Consider the following 27,345-nt stretch of genomic DNA (forward strand, 5'->3'; position numbering starts at 1 on the left):
CTAGCATTGCAGCAGTGAGAAGTATTATTATTATTATTATTATTATTTTTATAGAGAATGTATTCTGTAATTAGTAGGGATTCAAGTAAGAGATGAATCAGTCGAGGGAGAACACTAAAAAGTGTGTGCTGGATAACGCAGGTGCATTTGTATCTACCCCAGATTAGACAGCACAGTCCACTAATAAAACACAAACATTGAACAACAATAAAAAAACAATAATGATGAAGCTAGTGCTGAACACACACACTTGTTTGACTAAAGAAGCAGGGCAATGCAAAAAAGAATTAGACACACCACTCAGAAACAAGTCAGAGGTCGTTTAAGGAGGAGCCTTTTCTCTGCAAGGCTGTTACTAACACGACCGGCATTTATTTGCAAAAAGGACGGGCAATTGGGGCAAAACCAGTACACTAATTCATTCGGTCCGCTTTCGCTTCCTTAATTAATTCACTGCAGCTGCACCTTCCAATGGCAAGCGCGCAACACTTAGTTTAAAAAAGCATGAAAATGGCTTTTTATTACCTTTAAGTCCGGAGGTTTGCTGCGGGCGGTGGAGTGAGAGTTTGCGGTACCACCCGCACTGCTGGAATCTGGGGTATCTCCGTGTTTTACCTCCACAATTAGGACGCTTGGGGCATCTTCACAAACTGCACTCAGTCCCGTTCTACCGCCCTCCTCGTCGGGGGTCAAATCGTCCGATTTACACCGCTTCATCTTCACTGTGTAGTTTTGTTTTGTATAAGAATAAAATGTAAAACAAATAAATACATAATTAAAATAATGATAAAAACGGTCTCTCTAGCGGCTGGTATGATGTGTACCGTGTCCAGCAATGTACAAATCAGTTTGAAAAAAAAAAAAAAATCTTAAAATCCAAAACGACACATGAAACAAAAATGACTCTAATAATAATAATAATAATAATAATAATAATAATAATAATAATAATATTTAAGACTTGGATCTAGGTTGGAAAAAAATAGATTTGTTTTACCAACGCGATAAAACTTTCGCTTGCAATTAAAAACTGCATCGCTATTTAAAAAAAAATCAAAATAAAAGCTCGATGCAGCTCCAAGAAAACCAATTAATGAAGCTGGAATGGTAATAACAATAATAATAATAATTAAACGGAGCGATAAAAAATACTCGTTTTTTTAAAGAGCACGCCACATGCAAACTACCTTCAGCTTTTAAGAATAAAAAAGACCATTCAATACACACGTTGTGATAAAGACTGCAGAACATAGCTGCGTCCATCAACACACGAGCCCCGTGTTAGCTGAACAGCCGGACACAGGTTTATTTCCCTTTCCGATCCATCTATAAATTTGACAGAAATTAAACTGCATCACACTTGCATACACAACCGCAAGCCCTGATATCTGAAGCAAGCTAGGAAAAAAAAACGAGAGCCTCTTCGATTTCATTCAAACGTCTTGAAATGTTTAACAATTTTGAATTCCTTTTTTTGCAGCCGGTTTTATTTTTTTCCTATCACACACAACACAGTGCTGTGGACGCATTTCCACCCTGCAAACCCTGAAAAGGGCGCAGACTAGTTTGCTTGCGTCGCTAGACTGACAGCCCTGGTAACCAATGAATTACCAGAACGGCCAGCTAACGGGTTTTGCTAACCAATAACACTGTGACAGGCGGGGGCCGAGCCCGTTTCAGGTGTGGTTGTTCGCGCGTATCTGGGAGCTGTCAATGTGGTACTGGTGCTGCAAATAAAATGAGGGTGCAAAGCGTTCAAAAAATATTACTAGTAAACAAGCCGAGTAAAACATGCAAATGAAACAGGGAAAGCAGTATCACTGACCTATCCAAACGTACTGCACGCTTTATGTGCACCTTTTACATATGCAAATTATAAACGCAATAGTGCTGCCTGCCTGCCTGCACATAGTCTCCAGATATGAATGGGTTACCATAACACCAACATTGATAACTGTGTATTTTTTTATTTACATGATTGAGATTAAATCAAAGAGAAAATGTAAAAAGTGTCCACAAAATGATTTCACACCTATAGCCGCACGTTTTGTGTGGAAGGTATTGGGTATAGTGGAAGCTATATATCTAAGGGAACAGCCTATCTAATTGTGATGAAACTTATTTGGAAATTCTTCCCACCGGTTATTGAATCAGTATCTGGGGATACAACCCTGTCTGCAGTGTCGTCATGGTGATGTGTGTATTCATGCTCTAACATGCCTGTTCATTTAGAACACGTGGCTCCTCATCAGCAGCCAAAATACATTTGTGAAGCATCAGGGGTTAACCTTAATTCACACCCCGCCAAAGACACAGATGTGCATCCATACACGAGTACTTAAATGTTAGGAAATGCTTTTATTTTATATATTGTTTTATATTGAAGCAATGGTTATCACTGAAATGTATTTATGATTATCATCACCTCAAAGGTTAGTGATTTGCAGAATGCAGCTGTAAGGAATGTACATCTCCATGCATCCTGTGAAAAAGAACAATAATACTCAGATGCTGAAATGTTCTTTTTGCTTATTCACGACTGCTTCCCTATCTACGGTCAAAACTGCATTTTACACCCACTGAAAAACTGTGGGCGTCGAGGAGGAAACTGTGGAGACAGTATTCTGAAACATACAGTCAGATAAGACACCAATCGCTTTAACAGAAAGCATATGGGGAGGAACACTAGTGGTGTAAGTGGGAGGAAGGCAGCAAGATCTGTTGTGTAACACACTCTGCATACCTATATATGATTTGTATGTGTCTATTAAAATATAAAAAGAGAAAGAAAGCAATAATAATAATAACACAAATGAGTGCAATCAGGTTTATTTTTGCACAGTAGCTTTGCAAAGTGCACGCTTTATACTTTATATTAGATACTGCTTCATGTGTGCATGTGAATGGAAATTGCAAAATAAAAAAATAAAAAATCAAACTTGCACAACTGGGACAAAAATGAAAAGAAAAAAAACCCCTCTGAGATTGTTTTTCATGCCTCTGCTGCAAGGTGTTGGATTAGCTAATAAAGGTCTGCTCAGGTCATTGCACCCCCCCCCCCCCCCCCCTCCAGTCCTCCTCCCGTCCCCCTCCCTGACTGCTATATACTGTGTGTCAGATTAGGTCTCTATAACCTGGCTCCAAGCCACTGCTAATCGTATTTAACCATCACTCTAATGAGGATAAAGTGTGCTTAAAATTCAATTTCAAACAGAACAGTGCATTCACAGAGACCACATGACCCACTGCAACGGGGGTGTAACGTCCATGGCCTGTTCCAATTATTTTTCTGTGTAACATGTTTTAATTGCCACGTTTTCCAGTTTATACAGAGATGTGCTTTTTTCATTTCTCTGTGAAAAGTAAGCAATCCTCTTAAGTCTTTTTTTTTTTAATAATATATAACATTCATGGCATGGACGATGAAAGATTGCCCAGTTAAAAAGAGGAGATCAGAGTCTTAGGTCATCTTCAGACATTGGTTATGTTGGCTGTCTGTTAGGTCAAGGGTTGTGGAACGAACACATCACAAACAGACCTGTTCAACAGATCAATCACAAGCATCTCAGGGCAATCAATAGCCTGGAAAAGCCACTAATTCATGGTAGAAGAGATTACCATCCCACACCCCTAGTGTGCTCTTAGTGACCCATTTTATAATGGCCTGATAACACAAATGAACTTCATTGTCTTGCCCAGAGACAGTCCTGCTGACCTTGATTGGCCGATTAAGAATTGCTGCAGCAGGTAACCCAAAATGTGAGCCCTATCACTGAGGTGTCAGGCAGCAAAGTCACTTAGAGGAGTTGCTGAGCGGGTCGCTGGAACTGTGCACATGGATACATGCCAGACAGTCAGTTACATGTGACACCAAACCCTCCCTTTGAATGAATTATTAACACAGCCACACTGTCTCCCCTTTTGAAAAGCTGAACAAAGCTACAATGAGCGCCATTAATAATTGATCAACCATATAGCAATTTATGTAAAGGACTATTTGCAATACAAATAAATACAAATAAATAAAAGAGACCTAATTAGAGACCCAATTAACTGAAATGGAACAAAGTGAGCTCTCACACAGGCTGCACATTAAACTAAAGAGAACGACAGAAGTATGGCCGCCTTCTTCTTCTTTTTCTTCTTCTTCTTCTTAATTTCTTAGCAGACGCCATTATCCAGGGCGACTTACAGTTGTATACAAAAAATACATATCAAGAATTACAGTACAATGAAAAGCAAGATACAAAACACAATGACTTCAGTCCCAATAAGAGCAAATACAAAACACAGTATGATTTGATATCGGGGCAGTTCAAGAGCAGATAACAACAGTGCTGATAGTTACATCAGGGTTAGATATGAGTGCAGGTGAAATACAAAATACTACAGATTGGGTTCAGTGCAGAATTAAATACAGTAAAATAGGGAGCAGATAAGTGTAAGTTAAAGTGCATTAAAGGCAGAGTGCTATATTGTCCAGAAGGGAATTGTTGAGTTTTACAGGTGTTGCCTGAAGAGGTGCGTCTTGAAGAGGCGCCGGAAGGTGGTCAGAGGCTGGGCAGTCCTGACATCCGTAGGAAGGTAGTTCAACAACTGCGGGGCGAGGGTGGAGAAGGAACGGGCTCTGGAGGCAGGGGAGCCCAAAACACAAAGGTGACAGATTGGTTAAAACAACAATAACGCTTTTATCAAACGGACACGTTGTTTGTGTTTGTAGAGAATGACAGCAGCTCCTCAAATTCTTCCACGACTCCACGGGTATGAAAGACGACTATCCCATTATCTGTCAGCTACTGCCTCAAGCGCGACGCCTGCCGGAAGCTTTTGGTACAGCACGCGACTGGTCTTCTGCATGTCACCGGAGATGTTCGTACAGTTACACGATTCAATCCCGGTTCAAAGACCGTTATCACTTATAAAAATGTGCACATTACAAAGCTGTTGCATCCACTTGGATCTGATATATGATATCAGTAAATTGTACAGTAGGTTTATATGACCCAGAATTGATTCCTATGTGCAGGACAGCGTGAAGCTCGGATGGAGCCCTACGATTCCTGTTGCACATCAGTTGTATTTACAGTGTGGTAGTAGCAGGATAAATGGCGAGAGGTGTGCCATTCAGATAACTGCAAAAAGGAATGTTGTCAGTGCCTACGCTTAACTGGAAAAGACTACAATTCCCAGAATGCTCGCATGTTACGGTTTCCCCTCCGCCTGGACAGGCCCCGCCCTACTGTACTGCGGACTGTGTTTGTTGATGTCTGGGCTGACATGTAGCTTGCTCCATGTCAGTTTATGTGCGGGGGTACGTACTTACCAAACTTGGCAGCGGGCGTTCCCTGCAGGATTAATACTCAGAGCTCGTTTGCCCAACCGATATTTTCTGGAGAGCAAACTATTCCAAAGCATCCTCTGCCACCCTGCACCCCGGCGAGGGCTCGCACACTTTATTTCTGTCGCTGAGGCCACCTCTTTATCTCTGTGTTGGACCGAGCGACTGACGGTGTCTTGCTTTGGACCAGGAGCGGCCGTGAAGCGTCTGAGGCACCCAAGAACTGCCCCGGCTGTGCGGATAGGACGAGCCGGGCTGCACCCTCCACCAGCAATCGTTCCTTGATAAAAACAAAAGTTAAACTTTTACAACAAGACTGCGCTTCGGCAAGGCTCCATAACAGGGCAGTACTGCTATTGTTGTAAGAATAGGCTACATTCTTACACTCACTTAATACAGTAACTCGTTTGCATTCTACGGTGTTCCAGCTCTGACCCGACCCGGCCCGGCCCGGCTCAGCCCAGCAGAATCCTGTCTCCGCTTGAGCGCACGGCCGCGGATTAGCATGGGGCCTCGGTAGCACACTGGGATTGGAGACGAGCACTTTGCGGAGTAAGGAAAAAGGGTTCCAACATACCAGTTTGAAGAAAAACAGGACTAAGCTGTCTGGAAGACTCACACCAAGGGGCATTGACAACGGCGGCTTGGAACCTTCCTGCAGACAGTCCAGCGGAACAAAGCACACAGTTAACCGGCTTGTGCAAGAGTTAGCAGTTTGCAAGTACGTTTGGCTGCGGTGTTTGCTAAGTCGCTTAAAGTTTGGGAACCGCCAAATAAGTTGCAGCTTTCTTCCAGAAAGAAGAGGCACACGCCCCCCCCCGACCAGCCGTTTCTCTGCATGGGTGCCGTTTACCCTGCAGCAGCGTACTGCTTTTATTGAAAACACAAACATATTTACACCTCTGACCACTCCAGGGTAAAAGGATGGACGGGACTGGGGGAAGCGGGCAAAAGATCACCCCCCTCGCCCGGGAACTCAGTCGGATCTTCAGCAACTACAACAAGCACTCGAACCTGCTGAAAAAGAACCTGAAAGAGACCAACAAGTTCTTCAGAGAGATCAAACAGAACTACAGCAACTCCTGCGCGGCGGCGGGGCCCGGTGCGTCGGTTATCGAGGCGGGTAAGTTGCGCTCCCGAACCACCAAACCAAAAACACAAGCACTAGTCACTCGACTGGGCTCAACACGGACTTAAAGTGCTTGCTGGTAGTCAACTGAACTGATACTTGGTTATTTTGTGTCTTTATTTGCACATTAGTGTATATATGATGATACTAGAAAGTAGCGTTTATTAACACAGTGAAATGATTATGTAAGTCCTTCAGATCTGTGGATTGAAATACTGAACCCTAGTGTTGCCAAGCCTTCTCCAGGCAGTGATTTTGCTTCCTGATTTCTGTGCTACATAGCTAGTAGGTGTCCAGACCAAAGTTTGGGGGTGTAGAGCAAGTTAAAGAATGCATGAAGTCACTTAACTGAAAGCAATATTTGGAAATACAGTAACTTAAGGGAGTGGGGTGGGTGTAACCTTAAAATCAAAAAAGGCTGCAGGGCTGTATTTGCAGAGATGAAAATAAGCCTCCTATTACATAACAGTCCAGTGCTGGTTTTGCCAGCGTTTGTTACCTGTACACTGTGGCTAATCAAGCTTGTATTAAAATCTGGAGTGGGTGGTGAAACAGCTATGCAATAGGAGTCCCATCCCTGGTTAATGGTGAACACACAGGATTTTCACACTGGAGCTCACACCTGTGAACCAGGCTCAGGTGTCAGTAAATAAGCGCCTAGTGAAAGTCTGAAATGGCATCATCTGCTATGCAACAGGAGTTTATTTTTCCCTGTACTACCTCAAAATAAACCCGATCAACACTCCTTGAGCCCACGGTTTTGAAAGCGTGCTGTGCCCCCTTGGTTAGGTAGGGTGAGTAGGGTGCTTGTCTCCTGATTAGGGAAAAAGGTCCTGCAGTCATCACAAACTTCTTGTCCATCATTTGTGAGCCCGGCTGGGCTCTGTATGGAAAGTGAAAGCAGCCACGTGTTGTTGAAATCGTGTGTTTTGCGTGACATCAGCTATACAGCCAGAGTTACTGATTTAACCCTCTGCTTAACCACACTTTAACCACAACCTCGAATAATATCTCTTATAAAGGTTACCTCTGTATTTTGTGCAGTTTTATCGTGATTATACAAGGCTTTTCCCCTAGTTTCCAATGAATGTGCTTCACTATACCTCTGTATTCTTTACTATGCTTTTCACTGTGCTTTATTACACTGTGCTTTCACTACAGGAACATGTTATAAGGGGCTTTTCCTCTGCGCAGCATTGTGCTGCTGTACTGTAAGTGTGCTAATTAAACAGGCCATGTTTTGTTTACTCCCTCTCCGTCACAGCTGTGATGCGACTGTAAAATCACTAAACCACCCCATCTGCGTTTAATGAAATTGTGCATGGCATTTGAGATGAGACGCTGTTTCACATGCAGTCATGGTGACTTTTCGTGGTTGAAGCCACTCACCTATTGCACTGTACATGGCGTTATACAGGGTTTGAACTCCAGGGTTTCAGAACTCTGTTAAGTATCTTGTTTTAACAGGGATGGAAATAAGGCTCCTATTGCATAACAGTTTCACCCATTCCAGGTTTTACTACAAGATTGATACGCCACATTGTATAGGTAACAAGCTCAGGTGCATCTGATTAAACTCATAGTAAAACCAGGAATGGATCAAACTGCTATGCAATGGGAGGCATATTTCCATCCCTGTTTTAATGATCAGGAGTTTGAGCATTCATGCCCCTGCTCAATACATTTCTCTTCTGTAGCAACTCTTAGTACACCTACAAGCTCAGGTAAGACCTTTCACACACAAATGCTGCTACTGAACCATCTCTGATGTTTCAAATATTCTTTAAAATACCCTTTCACACAGCATGAAATTGCGCAGTCTATGCTGGTATAATAGTCATAACCCTTTCACACAGCCAAAGTAGTCATGTGAGTATAACTTTCAAACCTGTCAGTCAACAGATCGTTTTCATGGTAACGGCGATTCTCCCATAAATTAGAGCATCACACACCGTCCCTTCATTTGTGACTTCACCTCCTCGTCAGCCTGTAAAGTTAACAATTCCTTAACTTATTCCAGACTCCAATTACTACCTCGTTCTTGATCAGCCATTGTATTTGAAAAAAATGAAAGCGTGTAACACCAACGACAAAAATACCCAACACGTCCGGTATACAGTCACGTGGGATGTGACTTTAAATCCACACCCGCTATAGCACTTCAGTGCTGGCATAGCCTTTCATACAGGAGTTGAGACAGTTCAGTGCCATCTCTGAACCACCCCACGAGGCGCTTCAGAGACGACATATAATATGACAGCTCTGTGACGCTATAGGCACTTCGCACAGTCCAAAATGCCGCATCAATGCTGGTTCTGAGCCGTCGTGACTCGTCTGTGTGAAAGGGGTATTAAGCATGCTGTGATAAGAGTGAGCAGTTCAGAGTGGACTTATCAGGGGCCTGACTGTTCAAACTCCCCACGCCTACCTGATCGTTCCAATAACACACCTGAGCAATGGGGAGCTCTGAGCCCCAGGAATGGTTGCAGCAGGGCTAGTGTGAGCTGCTAACCCTGCTCAGCGTTTATATGCTTTCAGGGAGATATTTTACGACATACCTTGGTATAATAAATACATAAACATGTTTAAGCAGCAAAAGCAAATTGGGGATAGAAGTTTTTTTTACACAGTGATACATAGTTTGGAATAGTTTGTGGCGTGTGGGTGTAGCTGCTAAGACTCCCTACATGATGTGTTGCCTCTTCTAGTTAACACGTGTGCTGATTGCATATACACTGAAGATCAGAGTACAAAAACAGTATTGCTAGACTCCCGATAATGAGATTGTATTTTTTTTTTTATCATCAAAGCGGCTCCCTTGCAACAATGTCAATTGCCTCTTGTCGATCAATGTACATCTGATCTGTAGAAACGGTTACTAATCAAGGACATGCACTGCAATGCAAAAGAAGATACTGTAACCACAAGAAAAGGATTGGCAAGAGCTGAAACGCTGTGCTGCTGGTTAATAAGTGTGCAGCGTTGAGCAGTTGTTGCTAAACTGATTCTTTTAAACTGTACTTTGCATTGGATCTTGTAGGCTTTATATAACTGGTTTAGTCATGCTTTGATTGTAATAAGTCCAAACTAGAGGAAATATTTGTATTTACTTCCACATGAGACGGAACAGAAACGGGTGAAGGCAGTAGCTGAAACGTTGTCTGCTGAAGGAACACAAAGCCACTTTTTCAGGAACAGTGGCTTGAAACCTGGTTCTGGGAGACGTGGTCTGAGGCAACTTTGTATCAAACCCCAAGTCTCCCCTGGTGTGTCACGCAGCGGCCTGAAACCTAGTCTCTTGAAACCAAGTTCCAAGCCACAGAGTGGCTTCGTGTTCCCCAGCTTAGAACCCTGTAGTTAACCCTGTCCAAAACACCAGCGTGCAACCCTTCTAAATGGCTTGTGTAATGTGTTTGAGAGACGTCTTTCAAGTAGTGCAGGGGAAAAAAAAACACTCTTTTAAAACAAATCTGACCACTTAAAGATCCCTGTAGCTTTAAAACTCAGCAATGCCTGTGCTCAGTTAATTGCAGTAAGATCCCAGTCTGAAGCATGGAAGCCTCTACGTCAGGGTTTTTTTTCTGTAGCTGATAGATCTGTAATGATCTCTAACAGGGGTGTTGTTCTGCTGTAACTTTTGGGACTGAAGGTGTGCCACTGCCAACATGATACCAGATGCAAGTTAAAATCCTGGGCTGGAATCCACAAAGATTTCTTAAGTTTTTCTTAACATTGATATTTTTTTCTTACGTAAGATTTTTTCTTAAGTTCAATTCATGAAGGGTGATAATAGACTTCTTAGCTACAAAATTCTTCAGAAATTCTTAAGCCGTTACCAAGGAATTTCATAACCTGTTACCAAGGAAGCTAAACTAGCGAATAACACTCAATATATTTTTTTAAATAGCCCACTGTACTAAGTAAGCCCAAGGCCCCATTGTTGACAAAAAGGACTGTATTTTGATGCATAAAAAAACGTTTTAAAATGTTTTAAAACATATTTTGAGATGTTTTTATGTTAAGCTTTACTGAATAATTGATTGTATTTGGAGAACTTTTTTATTATAATTATTATTGCAGATATTTAGCAGACGTAAACAAATAAGAATATTGCTCTACAAAACTCTTGAACATTTTTACATAGTTCTGTAGCTTCAATTCATTTTGAGGCATACGCATGTAGTTATATCTTCTTGTGAGGATGGCATCTGTCACGGCCCACACTGCCCAGCAGCAGCTGGACTGTGACACCACAAGTGTGTCTCCAACTACCTGTAACATAACCGAGAATTAATAGAATGATATTCCTTCCACATTGTTCTGTAAAACACGTTATTTTCACGTTTATACTGGAGCAATATATAAAACTTATGTTCTTAAACTTAAAACATGGCTCGCCAATACGCATAAAAACAGAGCGCAGTGAGTATGTGACGCATTGCGGAGAGTGCATTTGACCTTTTTGTAGGATGTGCAAGGTCATTGTGAAGTAGTTTCTCTAAATAAATGAAGCCATCCCGAGTAAAACGATATCTTTGTTGTAATTCGTGATATTCTAGGGGATTCTCTCGATCTATTAAACGTCTTTCAGTCCTTACATTTTCATTTATTATGTCTTGAACCACAAACACAGCCATGATACGCAGCTACTAATGATAGAATGAGCTACGAATTTTCTTAAGTCACCTCGAGTTCTTGTAAGTTTTTTCTTATATTTAAGAAAATATTATGTCCTAAGAATCATCGTGAATTGCACTTAAGAAAAATTATGAACTTACAAAATTCTTAAGAAGTTTCCATGGTAACTAAGTTAAGAATTTTCTTAAGTTGCTTTGTGGATTCCAGCCCTGGACTGCCAAAGATGACCTTGTGTAAGGTAGTGCACGGTTAGAGCTGTTCAGGTCTGTGCAATGAGCTGTAAACTATACTGAACACGTTTAAACACATTATACCATCTAGAAATAATGTAGCATGTAGGCTGGTGAATTTGGTTTTTATTTGTGATGCGGGAATTATTAATCTGTATTACAATTAGTGTTTTTTTGTAGCCGTTCTCAGAATAGCTAGCGTTGGTCGGGCTGAATGCAGTGAACTACATAACACACGAAGTGATTAGCTACTAGGAATCAGAGGCAGCCTTTCATCAACAGCATTGGAATAAAAATCAAGCATGCATGCATGTATCCGAAATTACAGTATAAAAACCAAGCAAAGAACCAAAAGGTCCTTAACACAAGAAAAGCGAAAGAAGTGATACAGTATCGCAAGAGGAGGTCGTAAAATGGCTTTTTAAAACCACAGTCATCGCTCCTGTTAACACTTCGCATTGATTGAGTAAATGCTCTTTACAGCCTGGCTAACAACAACAAGCTGACTCATCTGTCTATAAATACTTTGATGTGTAGCACTGAGGGAAGTGAAGACTTGAGGAACTGGACCCTGGGGGTTGTGTAAGCTTCCTTCCAAAGTAATCCGTTGCTGTGCCCAGGTCTTCCTTTATTAATGCAGTGGTTCAGGAGGAACCGGAGGCAGGCTTACCAGATAAGTACCCGCTGCTTTTCCTTATGAAGTCGCTCACACTTTTTTCAATGTTTTCTGGTACAAAGAACAGAGCTCTGCATTTAAAATGGGGCTTTGTAAAAGTGTTGAGTCGTGTTGTGAGGCTTTCAGAAGCAGTGAAAGAGAAAACCAGGACAGAAGGGAGGAACTGGTTGAGTGAAGTGATTCAGCAGTGCGAACAGATTTCTTAGAATTTGGTGTTAAAATGATTCTGCAGAACTTACCAGGTGTTGGAAGTGCTTGGGGGCAGTTCAGTTGACACCTGGTAACTTCGTTCCGTTGTGTCCAGCACACAGTGGACCATTAAATGGATGGGGCTCCGGTGTGTAACTGACCTCCCAATAAAACCGGAAAGGCTGAAACAGCTATGAATGGGGGTCATATTTCCATCCCTGTTTTGATCTGAAAGCAAACCAGCCTTGAATTATTCTAGTTTATCTTTTTATTAATTATGTTTTAGTTTACTGCATAGTCCAAACACATGGTAAAGGACTTGGATGATTCCATTGGGTCATTTAGACCTTTGCTTTCTGTTTTGCTCAGTGCACAATGCAAGCTACTGTGTGGATGAGTCCTGTCCAGGTGTGTAAACATTTCTTGTGGTGGTTTTAGCAGATGGTGATGGCATTGTTACTATTGTTATAGTTCTGCTGCGAGTCTGAATCCTTGCATTCAGGCAATGTTGTGGAACAGGTTCAATTCCTTTTAAGCATTTAACAAGCCACACCCCTGACAGTATACTCTTTCAAATGTGTGTAGAACATACCCTGGCAGTTCTTTAGAATGTGTGAACATAGCCCCAGTTCTTTAGAATGTGTGGAGAACATCCCCCCAGTTCTTTAGACTGTGTGGAGAACATCCCCCCAGTTCTTTGGAATGTGTGGAGAACATACCCTGGCAGTTCTTTAGAATGTGTGGAGAACATACCCTGTGTAGCACAGTGGGGATGGGATTGGAATCATCCCCGCAGTAAAATGTGTGGTTTTGTTTTAAGGCACATTTGTTTAATTGGTTTTGTTAATTATTTTATTGTTTTTGTTAATTGCTTTATTAGTAATTATCCCCTGCACCTGGTAGCTATTGTTAAATTAGTACCAGGTGCAGGGTATTTAAGAGAAACAGTTAGTTTGCTCAGGACTGCTAAGAAGAAGGAGGCAGAAAGTGGTACTCTCCGTCCTGGCAGTCGGGAGAAAACAAAAGGAAAAGGTGCTGTAGTAAACCTGGGTGTGTTTTTGTTTACTGTTTTAGTGGGGAAACAGCCTAGCTGTCCCACTTGTAGTCAGGGTGTTCTTGTGTGTTAGTTAGGGCTCGTACAGAGCTAGGTGTTTATTTTGTATTTTGTTTTGATTTCGTTCTGCATTAAAATTAGCGCAAAAGCGCTTTCAAACCCTCCATCTCTGTGTCTGGTCAGTATTTTAAAGGGCAAAACGAACCCGAGCCGCAAGGCTCGTTTACACCTGGCAGTTCTTTAGAATGTGTGGAGAACATACCCTGGCAGTTCTTTAGAATGCGTGAACATATCCCCAGTTCTTTAGAATATGTGGAGAACATAGCCTCGGTTCTTTAGAATGCGTGGAGAACATACCCCCAGTTCTTTAAATTGTGTGGAGAACATACCTTGGCAGTTCTTTAGAATGTGTGGAGAACATACCCTGGCAGTTCTTTAGAATGTGTGGAGAACATACCCTGGCAGTTCTTTAGAATGTGTGGAGAACATACCTTGGCAGTTCTTTAGAATGTGTGGAGAACATACCCTGGCAGTTCTTTAGAATGTGTGGAGAACATACCCTGGCAGTTCTTTAGAATGTGTGGAGAACATACCCTGGCAGTTCTTTAGAATGTGTGGAGAACATACCCTGGCAGTTCTTTAGAATGTGTGGAGAACATACCCCCAGATTGTCAGCAGCTCCCTTGTTAAATGTCGTTCCAGAGCTATTGGAGAGTGAACCCGACCCGTTGCATTGTGTGAGCCTGTCCCTGAGCGTGACTCAGCTGCTGTGTTTTAAACAGCCCTCCTGATCTCCAAGCCTCTGCAGAGTTCCCTGTCTTAAGCCACGTGCACATTAATAACATGGGATTGTTTCAGTGGCATTGCCCTGCTGAGACTGCATAGCAGTTTCACCTATTCCAGGTTTTACTTTGAGCTTGATTAGCCACGGTGTATAGATAACAAGCTCAGGTGTGTCTCATTAGCAAAACCAGGAATGGATCAAATTGCTACAGCATGCAAATGGGAGTCTTATTTCCATCCCTGTGTTTTACTTCAACTTCTCATTTCTAACAAGTTTTCTGAACTTGAAAACCGCTCTCATTGTCCCTAGGGCAGGTACATGATTCCTGCAGTGCTCTGTGTGCCGGACAGAGGGTCCCTTTCATAGGAAATGTTGCTCTGAAATCACCTGTGGTGTAGTTTCACTAAAGCAGGATGGTGCTGCAAGCATGTGTTGAGTGGAGTTCTAACTGAAAACACAAAACAGACATTAAGCCTGGGGGGACTTTAATATGTGCGGACCAACATGGGGAGGACTGCTTATAGTGTTACTCCAGAGACTGATATATGTACTGTACTGTGATCTTGTGTGTCTTAATATCATGTCCTGGCACAGCCTGGTCCACCAAGCCTCTGTTCTACGGTTTTGCACATTTTTACTTAAACAACCAGATTGCATTATCTCCCTTAAACCAATCTGTGCTCCCCCCCCCCACCCCTTTCAGTTTAATGTTACTTCTGAGTAAATGTTTGTGTATGGTTGTGGAATGCAATTAGTTTAGACATTCCCACCTGTGTGCCAGTATAGATATTCTTATTTCAAGGGCATTGAATGGAATTCAGTCAAAGTGTTTAAGCCAAGGCTTTCCAGTTCTGAATGGATTCCAGTTTTTACCTCACTGACCTTCCTACCCATCTCTAAAACTACGTACACGCAAGACCCCCCTGAATACGAAGGACCATTCTTCACTGGAAGGAATACGGAGGGTGTCAGTCTTATTTTAAAAACGCCACAGTCTCAAAGAGCAAAACAGCACTCAATTTAAAGCTAACGAATGCGTAGCGCAGAAACCCCTCAGGAATGGCAGCACTTCGTGCTGAACGACAGCATGAAGAATTATGTTTCTTTCTTTCTTTTTTTAACGCCATCTGGGCATGTGATGCAAAGGGCAATATTCTCTAAAGCGTTTACCAACAGTCTGAACACTACCCCTGCTTTTTTAAAAAAGGCCAAAAAACAACATTTTAGACAGCGTCCCAGTAAGTAAGATTTACAAAACAAGGAGAGGCCGTTCGGCCCATCTGTGCTCTTCCAGTTTCTAGTAGCTCATTGATCTGAGCTTTGTCAAGTCTGGTCTTGAAGGATCTCCTATGGTTTGTTTGTTTTTTTTTTTTTTTTTTTCTCAAACATTAACAAGGATTTTTTTCCTCTTTCGGTAAATGAGTAAATTACAAACAGCTTGGACAATCGGGCTCTATTGAGGCGTGTTCCTTGATCTTCCATGAATGCCTTGGCTTTAAATCCCTCATTTATTTTCTCTTGAGCAATCAGAAATGCCGGAGCGTGACGGATTCTGCTGCCATGTGACTCTCAGAGGCAGCCTTTCTCAGTCTGTCTTAGGGGTTCCGTGTGGTCCCATTAAACAGGGAGGGCATTTCATCTGATCATAAAAAAATAAAAGAATAATAATAAACACAACCGGCTGATTTATTATAGGGAAGAATGGGGGAGAGGTCTGAAAGATTTATTATACATATATATACTTCTGACATAATTGAACCCTTTAAAGGAGTGATGATCAAGGTTCTTCTGTACTTACGCAATCTCTTTTCGTTGTGAATGAAAATACCTTTTGGAACTATAACATTCCAGCTTTTGTTTTCAGTGCGGCCAGGTAGGGCAGTCTGTGATAAGCGTGTTGGAGAAATCTGAAACCTGACTTCAGACTGATAACTCCATTGTTCATGGATGGCATTCATACTGATTTGATTGCATTCGGTGGAAAGCTACGCAAAACCAAACCAAACAAGCAAGACCTCTGTTACCTGGTATTATCATCCAGATTCATTACAGCCGGTTAAAGATAATTGTTCGACTGAATGCATGTAAAGAGATTATTAACTTAACTTGACACTAAGTCCAGGATAACTAATTCAATTGCGTCTTGCACTGAAAAATAAAAATGCGCTTTTAATATTACTGTATTAGGTTAGTTTACTGGTCTGCTGTTTTGAGTGGAGTTCTCTTTCCTATACTATTAGTGACCTGCAGTGTTGAGTGGAGTTACTCTACCTTTCAAATATATACTTGTGTAGAAACCGGTTAGCAGTGTTGAAAGGCAGTTTAGTAACTTGCACTGTAGTTGCTGTGGATTGAAGTTGGAATTAGAGGATAGAAATCCTCTCATCCGCCCCCTTTGCCTGGGACATACTTGTAAAACAACTTCTTTTTTTTTCATACAGTAATACGCAATTCTTTTGTTTTTTTTTGGTTCCTCTCCAGGTCACTTGGGCTGCTTCTCCTTCCTCAGCCATGAGGAGGAGAACCTGCAGGCCACGGTGGGCTGCGTCCCCTACGTCATCATCCTGGGACAGAACTGCAACGCCAAGTATCAGGTGCTGAACAGCCTGCTGGGGGAGCGGCTGCTGCCCGTGACGCGGCTGGGCCAGGGCTGCGGTGCGGAGGCAGGCTGCAAGCGGCGGAGGCTGAGATTCACTTACGGGCGACAGACCCGCCTCAGCCTGGCGCTGCCCGGCCAGTATGAACTGGTGCACCAGCTGGCGGCTCACCGGGGACGCTGGGAAACCATCCCGGAGGAGGACCTGGAGATCGGAGAGGCGTGCGAGGATCCGGCGCACAGGGTGGCTGAGCTGGAGGTCACGCTGCACCACCAGCTGCTACAGGTAGGGGGCGCCTGGTCACACACTTAAAAGCGTTTTGTTGCCTCATCAGTAGCAGCAGCAGGTCCTTTATGCCGGGGAATGCAGGGAATTAAAAGGGAACAATTCAACCCAGGGGTTCTGTGAGCTCACATTTTGTTTCTTAACCTTAAAATATATGAGTTTGTCTAAAATATTCAAGTCTGATGCCTTTCCCAAGACAGAATTAGATGAACTATGTAACCCATATTAAGAACAGCCTTCCCATGACTGGATCATTGTGCCTCTCTGTCGTTCTTTCCCTCTTTCGTCTCTCTCTCTCTCTCTCTCTCTCAATCTCTCTCTCTCTCTCTCTCTCTCTCTCTCTCTCTCAGGTTAAGTTTCAAGCAGCATAATGCAATCCACTACCAACCACTGCCATCTTAAAAAAACCCTGAAACAAATAGGAATGGATTAGAGTTGATTATAGAAGAGGGGTTAATTATAGTAGCGTTTGGTGCGATTTCTCAGGCAAGAAGAAAATGTGGAGGGCTTTACCTAGCAGGGCGCTGAGTGTTGCTGCGTCTCTCTGCCCCCTTTATTTCTTTGCACAACAGATCATCTTGTGATTTTGTGAGGAGCAGCAAACTCCTCACACCTCTCTGCACATTTCACAGGCACACACGACAAGCGGGCCCGTGTTCGGGATGGAGTTATTTTTAGAAGACCGGGAGGAAGCAGAGACTTGCTAATTAGTTTTTGAAAAGGAATATTTAAAAAAAATGCTGCACACTGCTTTGTTTTGGGGGGGAAACAAAAACAGAAAACGTAACATTAACACATCCTGAATCAAATTGATGGCAAATAGCTTCTATCCAGTATTCTTGTTTCTGATCTTATTGATTTGTTATTATCCAGATTGGGACTGCCTGCATGCTGTCCTGGAGTTACGGTATCTCTTGCTGCCTTTATCCCGAATAAATAAATACATAACCTCAACACTCCTCAGCTATAAACAGGCTGGTAAAAAGATAGTAAGCCACTTTGTAACGCTGTTGTGAAAAAAACATTCACTCTAAAGAGCTTCGATGAAATGAAGCACAAGGATACTAACACCAGCGACAATGTGGATCACAAAATGCACTACTAAAGTATAATGTACAAAACTCTGAAACATCTTTCTATAGTTCTGCCAGCTTCCCCCGTCCCAGAGCGCAATGGGCAGACCCGCCCCTCTGCCAGCTTCTGAACAATTGGCAGTCTCCCCATTAAAACAGCGCCCATGGGCCTCCGTTCCCATCTCCTAGAGACAGCCCACTGTCTCCATTGTTCACACGCATCCCCAGTGAGTCATTCTCTGCTGCTCTCGGCCCATCGTCTCACGAAAATAACAGCAGGCTAATTCGATTAGCCCTGAACATCCCTGCGCTGCGCACCGAGAGATGGGACAGGGGGAGAAGGGGAATAACAATGCTGATCTGCTCCCGGGATTTCAAAGCATTGAATGAGGGTCTAGAAGAAGCTTGGGTGAAAAGTGATATTAACGTTTCATCTAGAAGTAAAGAAGAAATGTCTGTCTTTAGTGTTTTTGAAGTTGTGGTTAAGGCCCTCAGTTGGTAATTGGCTTTGCATACTGTTGGCATGGCTTCATGAGGGAAGCTGCTGTTCACTTAGTGTTGGAACAGTGAGCGATTATCATGAGGATATTGTATTTTGGGTCTCGGTTTAAAATAAGAAGTATTCCATTTATTGTGAACTGCGTGGGGGAGAATGCATTGACATTTGTAGGAATAATACTTTGCAGTGATCACAACACAGACATCCTGTATACAGAGCCCTCTATTCATCTCTTTACCAGTTCATACTGGAAGCGTGCCTCAATCTGAAAACACAATTCCAGTATATATTTCTGACTGTGGCCAGTAAGTTACAAAACAAATAAACACTCAATCAGAACAAACAAAATAATGCTGCGAAAAAAGTCAATATATAGCTTGAGATTGCACATTGTAGATCATACCCCACAATGACTGCATTGTAAATTCTATACATCAGCATACAGCATGGTGCTGTCTGTCAATGTCCCTACAAAGCAGTGCTGTGAAAGGGCCCTCTGTTGTAATGTAATGCAGCTGTAGGCCCGGAAATTCACACACACTTTTTGTAAACTTTGCTGTCAACTTTATCCTGGGATCATTTTCCCTTTCATTCTGAAACTTTTTAAAAAAATGTTATGATGCTGTTTTCAAAATGTTGTAACTGCAGACTACCAAGGATTATGCTTTCTTGCAAAGAAATATAGATTTGAATCTGATTTTCTGTTTCGATTTGTCTTGCTGGTAACCCCACTTGTAAAGGAGAACACAGCAGTAATGTTGCAGGACATGTAATACGACAGTCATTGAATGAATCCCCACTGGTTTTGTGGCATGGCCAGTTTTATTTTAAAACAGTAGGGGGCAGTGATCTGTACCACTTTTAGCTCTGTTTGAGGCTTGCTTGTATTGAGGGGGCTGGGGAGTAACCCTGGATTCATATTCTGTTTCCGTCTCTCTCTCTGCTCTGTGCTTAGGAGGCTAAGATCTTGGTGGTGCCTTGCCCTGAAGTGCAACTAGTAGAGGAAGCACTGGAGGACTGTTTCAGGAACATTGTGCCCATCCTCGTCTACGCCATAAGCGAGGAGACGCTCACGCAGCCGCAGCTGGATGACATCCAGCAGGTCAAAGACAATATCGCGTTCCCCGTGTGTTTCGTGAAGGTGCCAAGCATCTCCCAGCCCGGCCAAGACTCTTCCCTGGAGCCGACGTGCAAGACGGGCAGAGCTGCGGAGAGGGAGAAAAGCGCCCTGTACCAGCAGCTGGCCTCTGACGGCTTCCTGGGCAACGGGCCTGGCAACTGCTCATGCGGGGCCCCTCCCCAGCAGCAGGCCCCGGCCGCCAAGCCCCAGAGCTCCCTGTGCGAGGCCTTTGAGAAGCTGCCCCGGCTGCTGGCTCCCTTCGCCAAGCAGGTGCTGCAGAACCAGCAGGTCGAGGCGGCGACCAAACTGAACATGGTGCACTGCCGCTGCCTGGACATCTTCATCAACCAGGCCTTCGACATGCAGCGCGACCTGCAGATCACCCCCCGCCGGCTGGACTACACCCGCGAGAAGGAGAGCGAGCTGTACCAGTCCCTCATGGGCATCGCCAACCGCAAGCAGGAGGAGATGAAGGACATGATCGTAGAGACGCTGGCCAGCATGAAAGAGGAACTGCTGGAGGACGCAGCCAACCTGGAGTTCACAGGTGAGGTTGTGGGTTTTTGGAGCGACGCCCTTTAATAACTGGAGGAACAGTGCAATCCCTTCCCCCTGATTTTTTTTATGTTGGCGTTTTTGTAGAACAGGTCACAAAACATCTTGGCTTTGTCCCTGTATCATGAATCCTTGAGTCCTGGTGCCAGTACTTTTTGATTGTCTACACTGTACCTGTCCTAGGTTTCTGTTAATGTCAAAGATTCCAGTACCTTTTTATTCTGTTATATGTGGCGTTGATGAACTGACGCAAAGTGTAACGCGGAAGCATGGGTTTTTATACAAAGTAGGGAAGCAGACAGTATCTCTAATTTCTCTAAATTAAACTGTAAATCTGTAAATAAATATATATCTCAATCTTGTCTTTTATGGTTTTATAACTATTTCACATGTGCAGTCTCTGACATGAGAGCCTTCTCTTGTACAGCATGCTGATCTGACACTTGCCCAAGTGCCCACGAGAAGACCAATCTAGGAGACTGGGTCAACTTCACATCACTATCTGCAACACAGAGGGAATCCCTGTCTGTGTTACACCATATTGTTCTTGTCTCTCCCCCCTTTCAGATATCATTGTGCCCCCGAATGGCGAGCCCATCAGCTCGAAGGACATTAAATCGTGTATCCGACAGATCCAGGAACTGATTGTGCTGCGTCTGAACCAGGCGGTTGCGAACAAGCTCATCAGCTCGGTGGATTACCTGCGGGAGAGCTTCGTGGGCACGCTCGAGAGGTGCCTGCACAGCCTGGAGAAGCAGCACCAGGACACCTCGGCTCACAACGTCACCAGCAACCACCTCAAACAGGTAGGATTCACACTAACCCAGCTACAATTTCATTCATTTTAAAACTCACACTGATCGTACCTGTCGCAGCATGAATACGTTAAACTCCTGGCTCCTGATCATTTAAATAATAAACTTAATTAAAGGTAGGTCTGAAACTCAGGATGAAGGGCTAGTGTGAGTTCAAGTGATTCACCCACAGTTTGAAGTTACCCATTTAATAACTGCAGGACAAGTAGCACCCCTTTCCTCTGATTTGGCCACAGCTTCTCCACCGTATCCCATATCTTGAGTCCTGAGGTACCGATCCTCCACCTCCAGTTCTGTTCTTGCCTCTTGCGGAGCTTGACGGGTGTCTGGTCCCCTTGTCCTTCCAGATCCTGAATGCTGCTTATCACGTGGAAGTCACGTTCCACTCTGGGTCCAATGTGACACGGCTGGTGTGGGAGCAGATCAAACAGGTACGGTACCTGCTGAAGATGCGACTCGGCACTCTCTAGGAAATAATCGCATGCTTTAATGACTAACTGCGCTTCACAACTCAGAATCCTGTTCGTTCCATTCCTTTATCTTTGACTGTTGGAATTGGAACCCTGGTATGCTGAATACTGTAAGGGCATTAACGTGACAAGTGTTTGTTTCCTTCCTCGTAGATCATCCAGAGGTTGACGTGGGTGAACCCCCCTGCCATCACCCTGGAGTGGAAGCGCAAGGTGGCCCAGGACGCCATCGAGAGCCTGAGCGCGGCCAAGCTGGCCAAGAGCATCTGTAGCCAGTTCCGCACGCGGCTCAACAGCTCCCACGAGGCCTTCGCTGGCTCCCTGCGGCAGGTACACATGCCACCGTGGGTCTGCCAAAGGGATCCAACCAGTAACAAAGGGATCCAAATAACAGGGATGGAAATAAGACTCCCATTGCATAGCAGTTTGATCCATTCTTGGTTTTAATAAGACACACCTGAGCTTGTTACTTACGCACTGTGGCTAATCAAGCTTGTTGTAAATCCTGGGATGGGTGAAACTGCTGTGCAACAGCAGTCTTTATTTCCATCCCTGAATAACAGGGTTTGTTAGTTCACTTCAGAATTGTTGTTCTAGTTGTAGTATGACGTGTGAACCATATTTGATTGAGCCTGAACGCAGACCTGGGATCAGTTGTAATTGTGCAATATGTAATTAATTACAATAACCAAGTAATTGAACATACCTGCATAATTGTAATTTATATTACAGTTCAATTACGCATTTATTTGTCATTTGATCATTATTCTTGTACTTTCAATCACTTTTAGTGACCCCTTTTTAATTGAAAAAAATGTGCTGCATAGTAACTCTCTGTACCTACGATTATTGCTTGGCTATTTAGAATACATAGAGTAAACATGTTATTTTGGGAAGTTATGTTACTTTTTAGCAAACAATTGTGCTGTAATTGTAATTATGATTAGGGCTTCTGGTTTTCGGTTTTAACTGATAAATGTAAAACACCCCCGATACAAACAACATAGTCAATAAACACTGGAAATGGTTACTCAGTTAGTTGATTTGACCCCTTTCCTCGTGACAAAATAAATAAAAATACAGTAACCTACAAAAAAAAAAAACTTCCCCAGTGCAGTTGGTCAAGTCCCTCCTTCCTGACTTGTATCTATCATTGATTCGTTCTGAATACTTTAAACCTGCCCCAACTACTGAGTGGCAGCACATTCCTACATTTCTGTTTGAGAATTGTAATACGCTTGCGAGATTTAAAACAATTACTTGAGAGGAGAGTTGTTCTTGCCTGCGAGATTTAAAGCTGTATTGCAGTTTGATAGTATTTTACATGCTCGTGGAATTTAAAACAGAATTGCAAATTGTGGCGAAATGTAGAAAAATGCCTAAATACACAGAAACCCCAGAAGAATGTGCCTGTGACCATAAGGATTTCACTGTGGAAGACAGCAAAGGAAAGAAGGTACAGCTGAAGAGTGCCAGTACTGTCCAGTTAATATTGTGACAGAACCAAAAAAGTGCCTATGAACTTTGGAAAGTAATCGAAAACAATAATTTTATACAGTATAGAAAAAGCCAAAGCCCCGAAAAGAAATTATTTACATAAAACTCGAACATAGCTAAAAATAAGCACCGAAAAATGAAATTAATAAAAACAGACAAACAATCCCTATTATAGTTGATCCCATGACTGCATTAAAGTCTGTCGGGTCTTTATTGTTTTACTTCCTGACAACGGGATTCAGTGTTTTGGATTTTGCAATTCTGAATGTTTCTGTGAACATGAGGCCCTCGAAGCTCATAGATTATTGATCGCTCTACAGTTTCAGAGAAGAGGAGGTGAACAGGACATTGAGTAGCGAGCATGAAAGATCCTGCACTAGTGTCTCTGTGGAAATGGTTCAGTTTTTCTTTCTGCTTGTCTTCCCACTCGCTCCTGCAGCTGGAGGAGGGGCACACGGGCCGACTGGAGAAGACGGAGGACCTGTGGCTGAGGGTTCGAAAGGACCACGCACCCCGACTGGCTCGCCTGTCTCTGGAGAGCCGCTCTCTCAGAGACGTCCTGCTGCACGGTACGAGGGGAGAGAGGCTGGGGGTCGTTGCACACTTGCACATTGTGCAAAGGGGGTTCGTTTATTGCAAAGAGTGAAGATGTACGATGATGTACGATGGCTACAGAAAAAGCACAGCGCGTGTGTGTTTGTTAGTAGAACTTAATAAATGAGTCTAGCAGACCATTGTTTCTACCAAATGTGTTTTTTCATAGGTGGTGTTTGCATGTCACAGGTTATTTTGTTTTAGTCAGATTTTCCGTAAGAAATTAAAGGTAACGGTTTAATTGGGATCTGTGAAAGCCGATAATGATAAAATCTGTATTAAAATAATACCAAAAAGAAAAATGTAAAAAGTTTTTAGTACTGGGAGCAGCGGTTCCCACGGTGTGGTGTGGGGTAATTGTAGCACTCCTGGATGAATGGGAGTTTGATTGGTTCTCGTTTGTCCCGCAGGGAAGCCCAAGTTGGGTCGCGAGCTGGGTCGGGGTCAGTACGGCGTGGTGTACCTGTGTGACAGCTGGGGCGGACACTTCCCCTGCGCCCTCAAATCAGTGGTGCCGCCTGATGACAAGCACTGGAACGACCTGGCTCTTGAGTTCCACTACACCAGGTGTGTCCAGACTTAAAATACTGCTAATCTGGGTGCATCCAGTAGAGAAGGATCTAGACACCACTAGAGCCACTCTCGACCAGCTGATTGTTTTATTGTAGTGTAGCAGGGAGGAAATAAGACTCCTATTGCATAGCAGTTTCACCTGTTCCAGGTTTTACTACAAGCTTCATTAGCCACTGTGTACAGGTAACAAGCCCAGGTGTGTCTTGTTGAACTCATAGTACAATCAAGAATGGATCAAACTGCTATGCAATGTGAGTCTTCTTTCCATCCCTGTTGTAGTAATAATAACCTGGGAAGAAAACACTGCAGGAGTACTGCACAGTTAAAGAGCTGCATGATTTCCTATGCTGTTTAGGTCAAACAGACCCAACTGATATTGATGGAACAATCGACAATCCACAAAAGAAGCCTTTCATGTCCTTGAAGATAACCTACACTAGCACCAAGCTGGATGACCTTATAAATACCAGTTTAGAAGTGTTGCCGGCATTTTTTTAAGCTCAGTAATATAATACTTTATCTGCTGAAGCGCTGAAGACATGGAGAAAGATATTCGAGTCATCGAGACAGGTCGATATGTTAGTCATTGAATTCAGTGTTTTAAAATCAGCCCCTAACTGAGCGTGCTGCCCCCTGCAGGTCCCTGCCGAAACACGAGCGGCTGGTGGACCTGCACGGCTCGGTGATCGACTACACCTACGGGGGCGGCTCCAGCATCGCGGTGCTCCTGATCATGCAGCGGCTGCACCGCGACCTGTACACCGGCCTCAAGGTAGGCAAGCACAACCCCCAGGCCTTCTCCTGCAGCAAGGCGCAGTGCAAGGTAATGTGAACATTTCACCCTGAGCACTTTGGGTGGGCAAGAGGATTCTGAGGACAGGATTGGACGGAGCATGCTCAGAGGGTATTGGTGGAGCCTGAAACCTACCCTATTCCTGCTCTCCTCCTCTTCTAGCACAGTTTTGTGGTACTTCTTTCCTTTCTCTCCTGCCTACCACAGTCTCCCACTATCTGTGCCACCAGGCTTAACTAAAAATATACTATTTGCACGTGGTGGTAATTGCTTAAACAGTATAATGCAGAATAAACACCTTGCACCCTCTCTTAATTTGTCCATTTCTCTGCTCCCCTTCCCTGGTCCCCCTCACTCACACTGTCTCTCCCTTCCCAGGCTGGTCTGACTCTGAAGGAGCGACTACAGATTGCCCTGGATGTAGTGGAGGGGATCCGATTCCTGCATGGTGAGGGGCTGCTGCACAGAGACATCAAGCTGAAGAACGTGCTGGTAAGAGAATCCAGCCTCTTTAACATCTTTGCTGCCTCGCTTAGGCTCCTGCCCAGAGAGTCTGTCGTGAACCAGTACAGAGACATTCCTTTCCAGTTCAGTCTTGCATAGTGGGTGAGCTCTTAAATGATGTTGAATATAGTTGACGCTTATATTGAAAGGGGTGCTCATTAGGATTATGTGTCAATAAATAAGAAATAAAATGCATGTCCCACCCTCCCGTACAGCTATATGTATGTTTTTTTTGTGTGGTGGTGATCAAGTCTGCGTCTTTCTCTCTGCCCCTCCAGCTTGACAAGCAGAACCGGGCGAAAATCACTGATCTGGGTTTCTGCAAACCTGAAGCCATGATGTCTGGGAGCATCGTTGGAACTCCTATACACATGGCCCCAGAGCTCTTCACGGGTGAGTCTGCGGCAAGCTCCTATATTTCGGGGACGCAGCAGGTTACTGTCAGGAGCCTCCTGTTTAGGACAGGGCTGAGCGCTGGATTGCCAGGGCAGCGCGCAGGATTAAAGTGTGCATGCAGAGCTGGGGAGTGAAGCCAGACCCACTGTAGAGCGAGGACTCCTTGCGGATTACTGTGTTGTCTGCGTGACAGCGGTGTTTCTCCTTTCAGGTAAATACGATAACTCAGTAGACGTTTATGCCTTTGGCATCCTCTTCTGGTACCTGTGCACGGGCTCTGTGAAGCTGCCCGAGGCGTTTGAGAAGTGCTCCAGCAAAGACCAGCTGTGGAACAATGTGAAGAAAGGTAATCCTAAAGGGCATTTTATAACGTGGAAGTCCGAGGGCTAGGGGGGCGGCGTGCATGCTGTACAGTACTGGTACATAAAGGAAATTCAGAGTGTGAACTGGGGGGTCTGTGTACTGCCGCTGTGAAGCAAGGTAGAGGAATAAAATGCCTTCTCGACTATACTTTCAGATAATATGCTAGCAGTGTAACAGTTTCCTGTTGCATAGCAGATTTTTAGGCTATATATTTTGAACTTGAATAATATTGTTGTCTGGGCACTAAGGATGTCATAGTTCAGAGTTGAAATGTTTGCAGGTAATTGTTAACCAATTCAATCATGAAAGGTTTGCAATAGAATGGACTGGAAGTGTCTAGTTTCCTTACCGCTGTGCTAGAAGCACATTTTAAAGGATAATACAGTGAAAAATGAACAGTAATATATATTGTGTGTGTTTCCTAGGCGCACGGCCGGAGCGCCTGCCCTTGTTTGATGAGGAGTGCTGGCAGCTCATGGAGTCCTGCTGGAACGGAGACCCCTTTCAGAGACCCTTGCTGGGTATAGTGCAGCCCAGGCTGCAAAGCATCATGGACAGGCTGTGTAACACACACTCTGAGAGGAGAAGCACCCACCTGGAAGACTCTGCATGATGGGAACACGGGCTGGAGGGAGGAGCCTGGAGCTTCAGAGACCAATCGGAAGAGCCTCGGGCTGGACTTCCTGATCTTGCACTGCTGCTTTCTGTATCTGAGTTGGTTTTCAAGTAACCGAGAAAAGCTACCTTTTATATGAGAACTTTCAAATAATAAACGAACAAAAAATAAAGACAAGCAACCATTATCGATGTCCTTTATTAGCGTGCACGATGAGGATGGTGGTGCTTGCTTCTCGACGTAGATTATTATTATAGAGAGAAAAGAGGTTGTTTTTAAAAGAAATGAGAGGTCAAGTATTAAAACAGAAGAGACACTTCATTTCTTTTAGCTGGATTATTGTCTGTATTCTAAAAAAAAAAAAAAAAAAAAAAAAAAAAAAAAAAAGCATGTGTCAAATTCTTGTGTTTTTTCTTTTTTTTTTTTAATAAAAGACTCTAATATAAAATGACTTTGAGTATCCTGATTTATGCATTACAACTGCAAAGGAAAGGGGGAGGCGGATCTGGTCCAGAATCATAAAACATCAACAAAAAGGTGTGTTTCATGGTTTTGGT

The 27,345-nt window shown here is 43.6% G+C and overlaps 2 protein-coding genes across 5 annotated transcripts in view; one reads left to right on the forward strand and one right to left on the reverse strand.

Annotated features, from left to right (window-relative positions):
• Positions 1-1,624, reverse strand: part of LOC131702060 (transmembrane and coiled-coil domains protein 2-like) — a 38,622-nt gene extending 36,998 nt beyond the window's left edge. Inside the window, exons 1-2 of one of the 3 annotated variants that reach the window (XM_059003689.1) lie at positions 1,228-1,624; positions 526-722 (exon numbers count right to left, since the gene is read on the reverse strand). In XM_059003689.1, the coding sequence (XP_058859672.1) occupies positions 526-717 (192 nt within the window). In that variant the 5' untranslated portion in view covers positions 718-722; positions 1,228-1,624. Of the gene's footprint in view, positions 1-525 lie in introns of all 3 variants that reach the window. The other 2 variants (XM_059003687.1, XM_059003688.1) reach the window with 2 other exon arrangements.
• Positions 1,625-5,219: 3,595 nt separating this feature from the next.
• LOC117431982 (dual serine/threonine and tyrosine protein kinase-like) lies at positions 5,220-27,239 on the forward strand. 2 transcript variants are annotated; one of them, XM_059004069.1, is made up of 13 exons: positions 5,220-6,461; positions 16,520-16,920; positions 19,448-20,159; positions 20,735-20,973; positions 21,330-21,413; positions 21,606-21,782; positions 23,389-23,518; positions 23,954-24,110; positions 24,756-24,939; positions 25,288-25,401; positions 25,692-25,806; positions 26,021-26,155; positions 26,598-27,239. In XM_059004069.1, exons 1-13 carry the CDS (start codon positions 6,263-6,265, stop codon positions 26,783-26,785), a joined length of 2,835 nt encoding a protein of 944 aa, XP_058860052.1. In that variant the 5' UTR covers positions 5,220-6,262; the 3' UTR covers positions 26,786-27,239. The 2 variants fall into 2 exon arrangements, with proteins under 2 accessions (XP_058860052.1, XP_058860053.1); XM_059004070.1 differs by having other exon boundaries at positions 5,221-6,461; positions 24,756-24,888.
• Positions 27,240-27,345: the final 106 nt, after the last annotated feature.

The sequence above is a fragment of the Acipenser ruthenus genome, chromosome 29, assembly GCF_902713425.1.
Source record: "Acipenser ruthenus chromosome 29, fAciRut3.2 maternal haplotype, whole genome shotgun sequence".
NCBI lineage: Eukaryota > Metazoa > Chordata > Actinopteri > Acipenseriformes > Acipenseridae > Acipenser > Acipenser ruthenus.

What these genes read in the sequence shown, in the direction of transcription:
- LOC117431982 (XM_059004069.1), top strand. Translation starts at nt 6,263, where the DNA reads ATGGACGGGACTGGGGGAAGCGGGCAAAAGATCACCCCCCTCGCCCGG. An exon ending in CAGAGACGTCCTGCTGCACG is followed by an intron (nt 23,519 to 23,953) that starts GTACGAGGGGAG and finishes TTTGTCCCGCAG; the next exon opens with GGAAGCCCAAGTTGGGTCGC. An exon ending in CTTGAGTTCCACTACACCAG is followed by an intron (nt 24,111 to 24,755) that starts GTGTGTCCAGAC and finishes TGCCCCCTGCAG; the next exon opens with GTCCCTGCCGAAACACGAGC.